An 11449-nucleotide genomic window follows, 5' to 3' on the forward strand; every position below is an offset into this window, starting at 1 on the left:
TAATACCATTGTTTCAATCTATGCCGGGAGAATTGACTACTGAGATAAATAACTAAGAGAAGTTCCAAAATTGTATAGATGCAAGACGGTTCATTCGATGCTAGCTATAGTGTGAATGGCCAGATCACGCCAACGACTTCTGGGCAAGAAGAGTAACAGGCGTCCAATGAAACATAGCCCCGTTTTTAGTTTCCGTGGCAAGTTCCCACAAAAGTCTGTGTCTATCGGCGTCACAGGGGATAGACGGGTCATCAAGCGTCTTGATTGACCTAAAAAGCTCACTCCAGCCAGCCAAATAAGTTTTAGTCATAAGGGGGACTAAATGGAGAGGGAGCACACGACTTTCTCCCTCTAAGAGTGTGAATCCATCTTGAGAGACGTTTGCTTGAATGTTGGTAATCCAACTAAGTAGATCAAATTGACATTGTTAGCATTGTCTCGGGAAATACCCACATGACACGGATACACCTACTCAAACTTAATATCTAACTTGCCCAAAATGGAGCTCACCATGGATCCAAATTTCTCAGCCACATCTCCTCGAGTGACGTTTTGGCCAAGGTGACCCTCCTCCAATTGCATATATCCTCCGGGTTCTAAATATTAAGTTAAGTTTGCATGTCATGGTATGGAATACTTGAAGCTGACTTAGCAATTGCCTTGCGTGACGAACAAGCCTGCTCGGATCATTGCCTTTCACAATACAGGACCAGAATCTGAGATGAACCACATCATATTTCCCAACAAGGTCTGGAGGTACATCTCCGAAGGCATCGAGAATGTTCAAAGAGACATTATTGGGTAAGAAGGATTTATGCGGAAACTGGCTATCTGACAGGTCGTAGCCGTCCATTTGAATTGTCTGGGGAAGCTGAGTTGAAAGGTCTAAAAGCCACAGTCTAGAAACATTTGAGTACTGTAAGCAGAATAACCCTCAAAGGTCGACATGTTATCCGGGAAAACTAACCCCGTTCCACTGCCCATTTCGGCTATCTTCATGTCCGGATGGACGGGTATTCTGGGATTTATGGTGTAGCCATTAATCATTTTCCAGAGGAGATGCTGGGTATCCAGCCTAATGGATGGAAAATATAGCTTTCATCAGTCAAGAGTCACCGACGGGGGTTATTGTGGTCGGCAAGTCGGTAAGTACCTCACGGAGCCGTATAGGTCTCGCCCCAAGACGTAATCATCGTTCTGAGATGTCATGTTTACGATGAAGCTGGTATGATTTTCAAATGGACAACTACAGAGAGTTTAGTAAATTAGTCTGAGGAGAAGCATGCAGTAATGACACTTATATGACAAAAATCAGGCACCCAGCCGCGCTCTTAGCACAGGGTAAGTGGCGGTCTAGCCTTGTATGTTGTGACGTTTTAATTGGTCCAGCTTTGACTTTATGCAAGGGAATTTCGTCCAATGACACCTCGGATTTTTTTCATGAAAGGGCTCACGACCAGGATAGTGTGATGGCATGTGAATGAGGTCTGCTGCCTCCTCTTGTCGTACGGTTTCGCGGTTTCATGCCGAATTTCGAACTATAGAAAACAATAGCAGTTGCCATGACATGTGATAGGCTTCCTAAGACTCCAAGTCCAATATGATTGAGAACTATCGATCAACTGTTGTGGTCTCTGCTTCTCATTCTGGCTCAGATATTGGAAACATTCAAACCGCTAGAACCTTGTTTTCTGATCTTCTTTCGGTAATTTTTCTCTCGCTCTGTTTGTGTAAGCCTATATAAGCTGGTATAAGCCGAGTTCAATTGTAGATGGTAATAAAATGCAGTTATGCATACTCGATATAGAGCGGTGCCGAGGGCAGTCTAAAGCTGGTAGAATTTAGGTGGTATGATGTAGGTGTTTTGATCAATGGCCGTAGACTGTAGACTGTAGGGGACGGTTTCCATTGATGCCCGGTCCTTGAGTCTCCAGTCACCTCAGGTGTTTGTAGATAACGTAAAACATTTGTCCGTCTTTGCTCTTTTCGCTTTACATCACAAATTCCTTGATGGTGTCACTTCTATCAAAAGTAATTGCGAGAGTAGAGCAGTTCCAGGTCAGTTTGACTCATATTGACTAATGGGAACTAAGAAGTGGGGTTACGGGTAGGATCCATTAGAGGCCCACTTTGCCAAGCTCAGGTATTTAAGACGCATTGTTCTCCATTGAAAGGATATTCATTTATTGACAAAAATGGTGCAGACCAACATGTTGGAAAATGATACGCTCGACGTGCTCGGCCAGCAGCCAGACATGTACAAACTCTATACGCAGATATGCTGCATCTACCCCGTTTCTGATACGTCTGTCCATAGTACCATTATCGGGACTTTGAGACGCGGACTTGATCGACTGGCAGAGGCCTTCCCATGGCTTGCTGGAGAAGTCATAAATAAAGGATCCAGTACCAACAATAGCGGTGTTTATCGAATAATTCATTCGCGAACAATACCCTTTGTTGTCAAGGATCTCCGAAAAGACGCCTTTGCGCCTACAATGAGCGCTCTGCGAGAAAACAACTTTCCCATGACAATGCTCGATGAAGGCCTCATAGCATCATGCTTGACCATCAATACCCCGGGAAATACAGTGGGATTAGCAGCAGAGTCGGCCCCAATCTTTGCCGTCCAAGCCAATTTCATCACCGATGGCCTCATGATTACCATTGTCGGGCAGCATAACGTCATGGACATGACAGGGCAAGATAGTGTTATTAAGTTGATGTCGAAAGCCTGTCATGGTATCCAATTTACGGAGGAGGAAGTGTTCGTTGGAAACATGGATCGGAGCAGAACGATTCCCCTGTTAGATGATGACTATACGCCCGGTCATGAGCTGGATGAACAAATGATCAAACCTCAGGAGAGCACTGAACAAGAATTTCCCGTGAATGCAACATGGGCATATGTGACCTTTTCACCAACTGCACTGCAAACTCTCAAGTCCTTGGCAACATCAGTGACCCTGCCATCTGGATTTGTTTCTACCGATGATACGGTGTGTGCTTTCATCTGGCAATGTGTTTCTCGTGCTCGGATCCCACGCTTGACACCGACCACAAAATCAACATTTGCACGAGCTGTTGATGTCCGACAACGACTAGGAGTCCCCACCTCATACCCCGGGATGTTGCAGAGCATGACCTACAATTCGAACACCCTCCAAGACCTTGCAGAGCAGCCGCTTGGGGCCATTGCGTCTGAGCTTCGCAGACAACTGGACCCCGAAGTGCGGGATCTCGTCCACAACGTCCGCGCTCTTGCAACATATCTCACCCGGTCTCCAGATAAGACGAAGGTGTCTTTCACTGCGAGTGTGGAAATTCCGACGGGCATTGCTCTTAGCTCCTGGGCTCGGATCAAGTGCTACGACCTGGATTTCAATCTTGGTCTAGGACTACCAGAGTCAGTAAGGAGACCAGCTTTTATACCAGTCGAAAGTTTGATATACATCATGCCAAAGTCTCCGCAAGGGGAAATGGCTGTTGCAATTTGCCTTCGTGATGAGGATTGGAAGCAATTACGGGCAGATGAGGAGTTTGGGAAATATACCACTTACATTGGGTAGTTCGATTTCTTTACGATATCTATAGATGAACAAAATGTATACAACCATGGATTGTGGACTTGAAGTGGATGTAACGCGGATGATCTTCCCCGCCGTCCCTGACTCCGCATTCCGTCATGCCTCCGCATTTGGAACGCAGCTCCTCCCTTCTTTTCACGACTTTCCTTGACTCTTACACTGAATTAATTTTGTTAAAGCAGCATCTTCTCCATCAGTACATCTGAAAAAATCTGTCAAAATGGGTGGAGATCCTCATTTCACCCCTACCCCGGCTACAAAGACCCTCCCAGTTCTTGCGGAGCGCCCGGTCGGCCAACGCATCACAAAGATCTACACCGACCGGCTGAAGCAGTTCACAGCAAAAGGCCAATATGAAGGACAGAACCTTCTCTCCAAATTCTTCGAAGCTACCAACTCCGACGAAGAGCATGTCAAGCTATCAGTCTATTCAGTCCCCAACCTCGAACGACCCACCTTCAAGGAAGCAACATCGCATGAATTTACGCCAACCAATATCGGAGCTTCATTTGGTCCCAGTTGGTCTACGCATTGGTTTCGGATCAAACTGACTGTGCCCGAGGACATGCGCAAAAAGGAAAGACTGGAGTTTCACTGGGATGCCAACAATGAGGGAATGGTGTGGACAGAGGATGGCCGCCCGCTGCAAGGTTTGACTGGTGGTGGGGAACGTATCGAATGGATCATCCCCGATGCATGGCGTGATGGAAAGGAGCATATGTTTTACATTGAAATGGCCTGCAATGGCATGTTTGGAAATGCCCCGGGGGGCGACTCGATTCAACCGCCGAGACCCGACAAAACATACCAACTAAGTAAGGCACAAATAACCGCCGTGAATCTCGCAGCACGGGCGCTTTTCTACGATTTCTGGATAATTGGCGATGCTGCTCGTGAGTTCCCTAGTGACTCCTGGGAAGCACATGAGGCGAATGTGGTCGGAAATGCCATCATCGACGCTTTCACGAAAGGCGATAGAAGTCAGCAGTCTATCCTCGAGGGTAGAAAAATCGCGCAACAGTACCTCGGCGACAAGGTCGATTCGTCGGATGTTTACAAGGCAGACACGAATCCCTTTGTATATGCTATCGGTCATTGTCACATTGATACTTGCTGGCTGTGGCCCTGGGCAGAGACTAAGAGAAAGGTCGCACGTTCCTGGTCCAATCAATGCGACTTGATGGATCGCTACCCAGAACACCGATTTGCCTGCTCCCAGGCCCAGCAATTCAAATGGCTGCAGCAGTATTACCCGACCGTTTTTGACCGTGTGAAGCGATGGGTGCGAAAGGGCAACTTCCAGCCGATCGGTGGTAGCTGGGTTGAACATGACACCAACATGCCGAGTGGAGAGTCTCTAGTCAGGCAGTTCCTCTATGGCCAACGATTTTTCGAAAGTAACTTCGGGAAACGAGCCACGACTTTCTGGTTGCCAGATACATTTGGTTACTCTACCCAGATCCCCCAGATCTGCCGCCTAGCCGGAATGAGTCGCTTCTTTACCCAAAAGTTGAGTTGGAACAATATCAACACCTTCCCTCACACTACCTTCCAGTGGGTTGCATTGGATGGCAGTCAAGTAATGTGCCATATGGCCCCCGCAGAGACATATACCGCTGAAGCTCACTTTGGTGATCTTAAACGCAGTGTCACGCAGCACAAATCATTAGATACTGACAAGTCCTCTCTGCTCGTTTTCGGTAAGGGAGATGGGGGTGGCGGACCCACTTTCGAACACCTCGAGAAGCTTCGTCGCTGCCGGGGTCTCAGTGATAAAATCGGTACCCTTCCCCGAGTCAAGATGGGAGATTCTGTTGACGACTTCTTCGACAAGCTGGAAGCGACTGCTGCTAGCGGGACTGAATTTGCGACATGGTATGGAGAGCTATACTTTGAGCTCCACCGCGGTACCTATACTACTCAGGCAAACAATAAACGCAACAACCGAAAGTCTGAATTCATGCTTCGCGAGATCGAGTTTTTGGCTACATTGGCCACTACCAGTGGCACTGATACAAAGTACCGGTATCCAAAGAAGGAGCTTGATGAGATGTGGGAGAATACCCTTCTTTGCCAATTCCACGACTGCCTGCCAGGTAGTTCGATTGAAATGTGCTATGATGACTCTGACAAACTCTATGCCGAGGTCTTCAAGGTAGGGACAAAGTTGCGTCAGGATGCTTTAGCGGCTTTGAATATCACCAAGTCCACTGGAGATCGATCTTTCGTGGCTCTCAACACCTTACCCTGGGCCCGATCTGAAGTGGTCAAGATCCCTGCGTCTCTCAGTGCCCTTCAAGGCTCAAAGTATGCGCTCGTCGATGGCTCCACGGGTGTCATTTCATGTCAGCCAGTCGATTTCAAGACCACAACTTCGGTGACCGTGACGGAAACCCAACCTGGAGCTTTCCGCCTTAATAATGGCAAACTCAGGGTTGACGTTCAGGATGGCGTCATCACCTCACTATTTGATGTTAAGGCTAACAGAGAAGTTGTTGCCAAGGGCGGAAAGGCTGGTCAATTGGTAATCTTCGATGACAAGCCTTTGTACTGGCAAGCCTGGGATGTCGAGGTGTTCCACATTGAGTCACGGAAGGAACTTCCAAGTGGCAAGACAGTCATTGCGGAGAATGATCCTCACCGAGTGAGCTTGGTGACAGAGACCAAGATCAGCGAGAAGAGTTGGATCAAGACTACCATCAGTCTGTCGGCTTCGGTGTCCTCTGAGCCATCCTATATTGAGCTTGAAAGCGAGGTAGAGTGGCAGGAGACAATGAAGTTCCTGAAGGTTGAGTTCCCTGTAGATGTTTCTAACACGGAGGCCTCATATGAAACTCAATACGGTATCATTCGCCGTCCAACTCACTACAACACGAGGTATGTTACTCCCTTACGTGATGATCAAAACACATACTGACGTATTATAGCTGGGACATGGCCAAGTTTGAGGTCTGCTGCCACAAATGGGCCGATCTTTCAGAGCACGGATATGGTGTTTCGGTCCTCAACGACTCCAAGTACGGATTCGCTACATGCGGCAGCCTAATGCGTCTGTCGCTACTCCGTGCTCCAAAGGCCCCAGATGCCCATGCAGATATGGGCCGCCATCGTATTCGCTATGCCATTCTCCCTCACTCCGGTGCGCTTGATGATCGTACGATTCGTGCTGGTTACAACTTCAACCACCCTCTTGCCGTCGAGCAAGCTAGTGCTGATGCCGTACGCAACACTGATTTCCAGGCTGTTTCACTCAAGGGAGCAAAATCCATCATCTTGGATGCTGTCAAACGTGGCGAGGATGATGAGGATGTTTCCACTGGCGGTATACCTGCTCGCAGTGGGAAGAGTATTATTTTGCGTGCTTATGAGTCTCTTGGCGGCAAAGCTCGTGCATCTATCCAGAGCACCTTGCCCGTCAAGCGTGTCTGGAAATGCAATGTCCTCGAGGATGACGAAGAGGAATTGAAGTTACAGAAGACGAGCAATGGCATCACGGTGAACATTGAGCTCAGAGCATTCGAGATCGCTACTTTCCGATTGCAGCTGTAATTGACCCAAGATCCCCGTTTGCTTGATTATATCTAGTATGTTCATAATTTGATATAACTCTCGCTTTCACATGTCTCTCAATAATCTGAATCAATATATGGTATTCAACACTGTAGTCTTAATCGTTCGTGATGTACATGATGCGCAATAGAAAGCGACATTTTTGCCCTATGCCGTGGGCTTTCTGCGAGTTAAATGATCGCAGAATAACGCCTCCCAAACTCCAATCCTAAAACAATACAAGGCGAAATCCACCGAAATCAAAGTCTAGTCCCGTCCATAGCTAATCTTCAACCGCTTCACAGGCGGTTTGTCATCATCAGACAACTCATCCGTCTGATTCTTCCCCTTAGTATTCTTCGACCCACCACTGGACTTCTTTTTATTTTTCGAAGAGACCGAGACGTTCTTCGCAGAACCCCCATCACCTCCATTGCTTTTAGTTGAAGGCATGTTCCCACCGGTAGTAGACGTAGGTGTAGCCGCATGCGACGGTGTCGTTTGTGCAGAGGAGGGACCAGGTGAGTCCTACCAATAGTAAAATTAGTAATTGATAAGCAAAGTCAAGCTCTAGCTCATGCCATCCACATACCAGCATGTAACTCGCCGAACTCCTTGAGAACACCCGATCCGAATCTGTGACCTGCGCCTTGCGACGCCCACCAACCGAGCCAATACTCAGACCCGAAGCACCAAGGCTAGACGCATTGGCTGAGCCCTTGATGTAGTTGTCAAAACCCTTGATAATGTTGCCGGCAGTCGTCTCCTCGAGGTAGGATTGCTCAAAGCGGAAAATTTGGTCTTCGAGTTGAGCCTGTCGGATTGAAATTGTTAGCCTATGAGCACGACTCAGATAATAGTATCCAAGCAGGTTTGGAATCGCATCATTCAATGCTGCTGGCTAAAAGCTTGCAAAGCTCGCCACAACGTGACGGCATGCGCTTGAGTCCGGACTCACCATGCTTCTGTCCATCAATCGCTTCTTCGACAACGTGTCTCGTAGCTCTCGTCGCAGCTTCTCGTAGTATGGTAGTCCGCGACTTGCGGCATTCTGGTCATTAGGCGCATTTGGTGCCCCTGCTGTTACGCCGCCTGCTGGCGCTGCTGGCGCGCCGGTCGCGGGGGCTGATGTTGGGGCGGGGGCTGTGTCCGCCATGGTGTGGAAGGAAAGAAGAAACAAGAATCACTGGTGAGGATTTAGCTAGCGTGTAGCATGTGAGCTAAAAAAGTGGAAGCTGGTTCGTGACGGGGACCAATGCGGGATTGGATTGGATTGGAGAGTTGAGGCGGTTCGGATCCGAGAGCTTATCGGTGGTGTTTGTTACGTTTGCACTTGATGGTACATCATCTCATGATCCCGCTTCATCTGTTTACTTGCTACTACGTAGTCTTACATACCTTGGCTGTGGTACTACTTGGGACCCCTTTTTTCTTTGATTCTCTGATTCTTGTTCTTCAGCTTGTCAGGCCATTAGCTCTTCATCATGGATCACTCGATGCACATGGATCACGGTATGGATCATGGCCACGGCGATATGGATATGGGTGGCCAGTGCAGCATGAATGTAAGGCTCGACTATTGACAGGATCTTTGGCTTCTCAATTCTAACTGAGATTCCTTCTGCTAGATGATCTTTACTTGGTCTTCCGATAATCTTTGCATCATCTTCCGCCAGTGGCGGATCACAGGCCCGATCTCCTTCCTCCTCTCGCTCATCCTTATCGTCCTCCTCACAGCGGGCTATGAAGGGGTACGCCAAATTACTCGTAAATACGAGGCAGCACACGCACGACGATTGAATGCATTTACAGCAGTGACATCCACAGGAGGTAGGTCTTGGATCTCTTACTTGCAACCCCAAACATACACTTATTACTGCTTGGATGCGGTGTTGGCATCGGTGGTTTGACGAGCTTTGGTTGGGCGCTGTATACCTCCTGGACCCCTTTCTACTACTGCTTGGGCGAGCTCTCATTGATGTCTTGCTCTTCAGATGGTGGCATCACCGACTCATCCTTCGCCGTCCCCGAGAATACGGGCCTACCTATTAATAACGACGAACGCTCACCACTGCTTGTAGGAAGGGACAACCAGGCCGCAGTTGTGCGCCGGGGGAAGATCACATTGGCTACGTTGTATGCCATCCAGGTTTTCTATAGCTTCTTTATAATGTGAGTTGTTCTTGTCCTGACATCGTTGATGGCTACTAATTTACCTTTTTCTGAAGGCTTCTTTTCATGACCTATAACGGCATGGTTATGATTGCTGTAGCCGTCGGTGCCTTTGTGGGATATTTGGCTTTTGCAGACGGTACTCCTGCTACCAAGTCGGTTGCTTGTCACTAGGGAGCGGACTTATCTTGGTTCGATATGAAAGCACAACCTGAACCATGAAGCGTGAAGTCGTTTATTTTATTTCACATCCGCTATGAAATTTTTCATTATCGTGTTGGTATATGGTCGTTGTCTGGACTGAATGCCCTCGGGCTCAGCTTAATTGCCTCATGGGACTTCAACATCGCTTCCATCGTCTCCAAAACCAAAGCTAAACCCTCCAGCATCTTGTTCCTCAGAATTTTCAGTCTTGCCATGGACAATTTCGTCCCATTTGCGTTTCTTGCCCTCGGCTTTCTTTTGTAGCTCTTCTTGGGCCTTTTGTAGGAGTTCTGGATATGCCTCTTGCATGCCGTCAATAAACTTCTGGTATGGATTCTGGACAGTCTTTTTGAACCCAGAAACTTGGTCAGACTTATTGGACAGGAAATCCAGTGCGGAACAAAGATGGGCCCGAGGCATGAAGTTCTGTGTAATAGCGATCGAAGGCTCCAAGTTGACAACCAAATGCCACCATCCAGATGGCACATGTAGAACCTCGCCCTCACCACAGATCCCCTCCATACAACCTGGAGTCCGCCGTGCCTCTGCATGGAAGGTCAATAGCCATTCGGCGATACTGAGCGGTGAGGTAACCTCGCTCTGGTCATCAGAGACAAAAACACCGGGCGGTGGAGCCTGCTTGTCGCCAGACGGGAACATAATCCAATACTTGGGACCACGAAGCACTGCATTCCAAGCGCTGGTGGCGTTCGGGTCTTTATGGAATTTACTCCCCGACCGTTCTGGTCCTACGATCAACCACTGTCGATCAGGGCGGTCGTTGCCCAGGACGGAAAAAAAATCTTCAGCGAAACACGATGGAGGCCAATAGGCTGCATCAGGGGTCTCACTGGGCTGACCGACTGCCAGTCCCATCTTTGAGACAAAGTTCCGATCAAACAGGTAGAGTGGACTTTCGTCAGCATTGTCGGCCATGTAGTCACCGTATGTGCGGAGAACCCAGTCGACTGCTTCTGCACGGAACTTTTCCTGTCCGTACTTGGAGAGCAGGTGTCCAACCGTCCAGTTCTTGTAGACTGGCCAGTCCTTGACAGGCTCGGTTAGAATGAATGGGCGGTCTGCCCAGTTTTCGTGAAAGTCTTCCGGTGAAAGGTCAGGCAGACGTGGAATTTGATTGCGTGTAGGAATCTTAGAGACATAAGGGTCCATCACGATATGCGCGCAGTTGAATGGGCGGTACAGAGCATCCGAGTAGAGGTTAGAACAATCCACCAGTGGGACTTTGCTGGCTGGGAGATTCAAATATGTTGAACGCCATGTTCCACGCCATGTGAATGATTCCGGAGAGCATCTACGGCTACCATTAGCTTTATTTTTGGTGATTGATGTTCGCCACGCTATTGTCTCGGGTGGACCTCGGCAGAATCAACCACGATATATAGATCAAAGATCTGCCATTGATGACTTACCGGATAAAAAGAGCCTTCCATAGTTCTTCTGCACGGGTAAATGCATAGAAAGCCTTACATGTTCTTCCGAAACTCAATAGACTGGCCCCATCCAAACATTCCAGTAGCATCAGAATTAGTTCATCAGGTAGCATTTGCCATGTTCCGATTGCCGAACGAAGATTGAATGTGGCTAAAAGTGCGTTGCCACTTGGCTTAACGCTTAGCGGATGGCTGGGAATAACCTCAACGCCCTGCTCCGCATCTTGGTCAAGTGGATAACTTGGTAGTGTTGTGATGTCAGGCATGGTCCACGGGTCTGATTTTAGGGCTTCAAGATTTTTTTTCTGCCCGTCCGAGCGCTTTTTCAACAACCCAATGTAGATCAGCCCAACAAGGAAGCCCAACTTGGAACAGTCAGCAAGACTAAAATGAAAAGAGAGTGCCGGGAGAACAAGGAAAAACCAGGAACAATAAGAAGAACAATATAGAATTATAATCAAATCTTACTCGCTTGGAATTAAAAGC

General features: G+C 48.2%; 6 protein-coding genes across 6 annotated transcripts; 3 read left to right on the top strand and 3 right to left on the bottom strand.

Moving 5' to 3' along the window:
- Positions 1 to 468: 468 nt before the first annotated feature.
- Positions 469 to 1209, bottom strand: N7520_003930 (uncharacterized protein; the record flags this gene model as incomplete). Its single annotated transcript, XM_057137865.1, has 4 exons — positions 469 to 596; positions 649 to 862; positions 964 to 1075; positions 1154 to 1209. 4 exons carry the CDS (start codon positions 1207 to 1209, stop codon positions 469 to 471), a joined length of 510 nt encoding a protein of 169 aa, XP_056998330.1.
- A 986-nt stretch (positions 1210 to 2195) lies between these two features.
- On the top strand, positions 2196 to 3569 carry N7520_003931 (uncharacterized protein; the record flags this gene model as incomplete). Its single annotated transcript, XM_057137866.1, has 1 exon — positions 2196 to 3569. The coding sequence occupies one exon, from the start codon at positions 2196 to 2198 to the stop codon at positions 3567 to 3569; it is 1374 nt and encodes a 457-aa protein (XP_056998331.1).
- Positions 3570 to 3807: 238 nt separating this feature from the next.
- On the top strand, positions 3808 to 7136 carry ams1 (alpha-mannosidase; the record flags this gene model as incomplete). The annotated part of the gene is made up of 2 exons (XM_057137867.1): positions 3808 to 6464; positions 6515 to 7136. The coding sequence occupies 2 exons, from the start codon at positions 3808 to 3810 to the stop codon at positions 7134 to 7136; spliced, it is 3279 nt and encodes a 1092-aa protein (XP_056998332.1).
- Positions 7137 to 7403: 267 nt separating this feature from the next.
- N7520_003933 (chromatin modification-related protein EAF6/MEAF6) lies at positions 7404 to 8292 on the bottom strand (the record flags this gene model as incomplete). Its single annotated transcript, XM_057137868.1, has 3 exons — positions 7404 to 7664; positions 7729 to 7950; positions 8095 to 8292. The coding sequence occupies 3 exons, from the start codon at positions 8290 to 8292 to the stop codon at positions 7404 to 7406; spliced, it is 681 nt and encodes a 226-aa protein (XP_056998333.1).
- Positions 8293 to 8620: 328 nt separating this feature from the next.
- On the top strand, positions 8621 to 9482 carry N7520_003934 (low-affinity Cu transporter; the record flags this gene model as incomplete). Its single annotated transcript, XM_057137869.1, has 4 exons — positions 8621 to 8701; positions 8765 to 8966; positions 9131 to 9308; positions 9365 to 9482. 4 exons carry the CDS (start codon positions 8621 to 8623, stop codon positions 9480 to 9482), a joined length of 579 nt encoding a protein of 192 aa, XP_056998334.1.
- Positions 9483 to 9638: 156 nt separating this feature from the next.
- On the bottom strand, positions 9639 to 11229 carry N7520_003935 (putative F-box and JmjC domain protein; the record flags this gene model as incomplete). The annotated part of the gene is made up of 2 exons (XM_057137870.1): positions 9639 to 10824; positions 10943 to 11229. 2 exons carry the CDS (start codon positions 11227 to 11229, stop codon positions 9639 to 9641), a joined length of 1473 nt encoding a protein of 490 aa, XP_056998335.1.
- Between the last annotated feature and the right edge of the window lie 220 nt (positions 11230 to 11449).

The sequence above is a fragment of the Penicillium odoratum genome (genome assembly GCF_028828045.1).
Source record: "Penicillium odoratum strain IBT 22623 chromosome Unknown utg000003l_segment0_segment0, whole genome shotgun sequence".
Lineage (NCBI taxonomy): Eukaryota > Fungi > Ascomycota > Eurotiomycetes > Eurotiales > Aspergillaceae > Penicillium > Penicillium odoratum.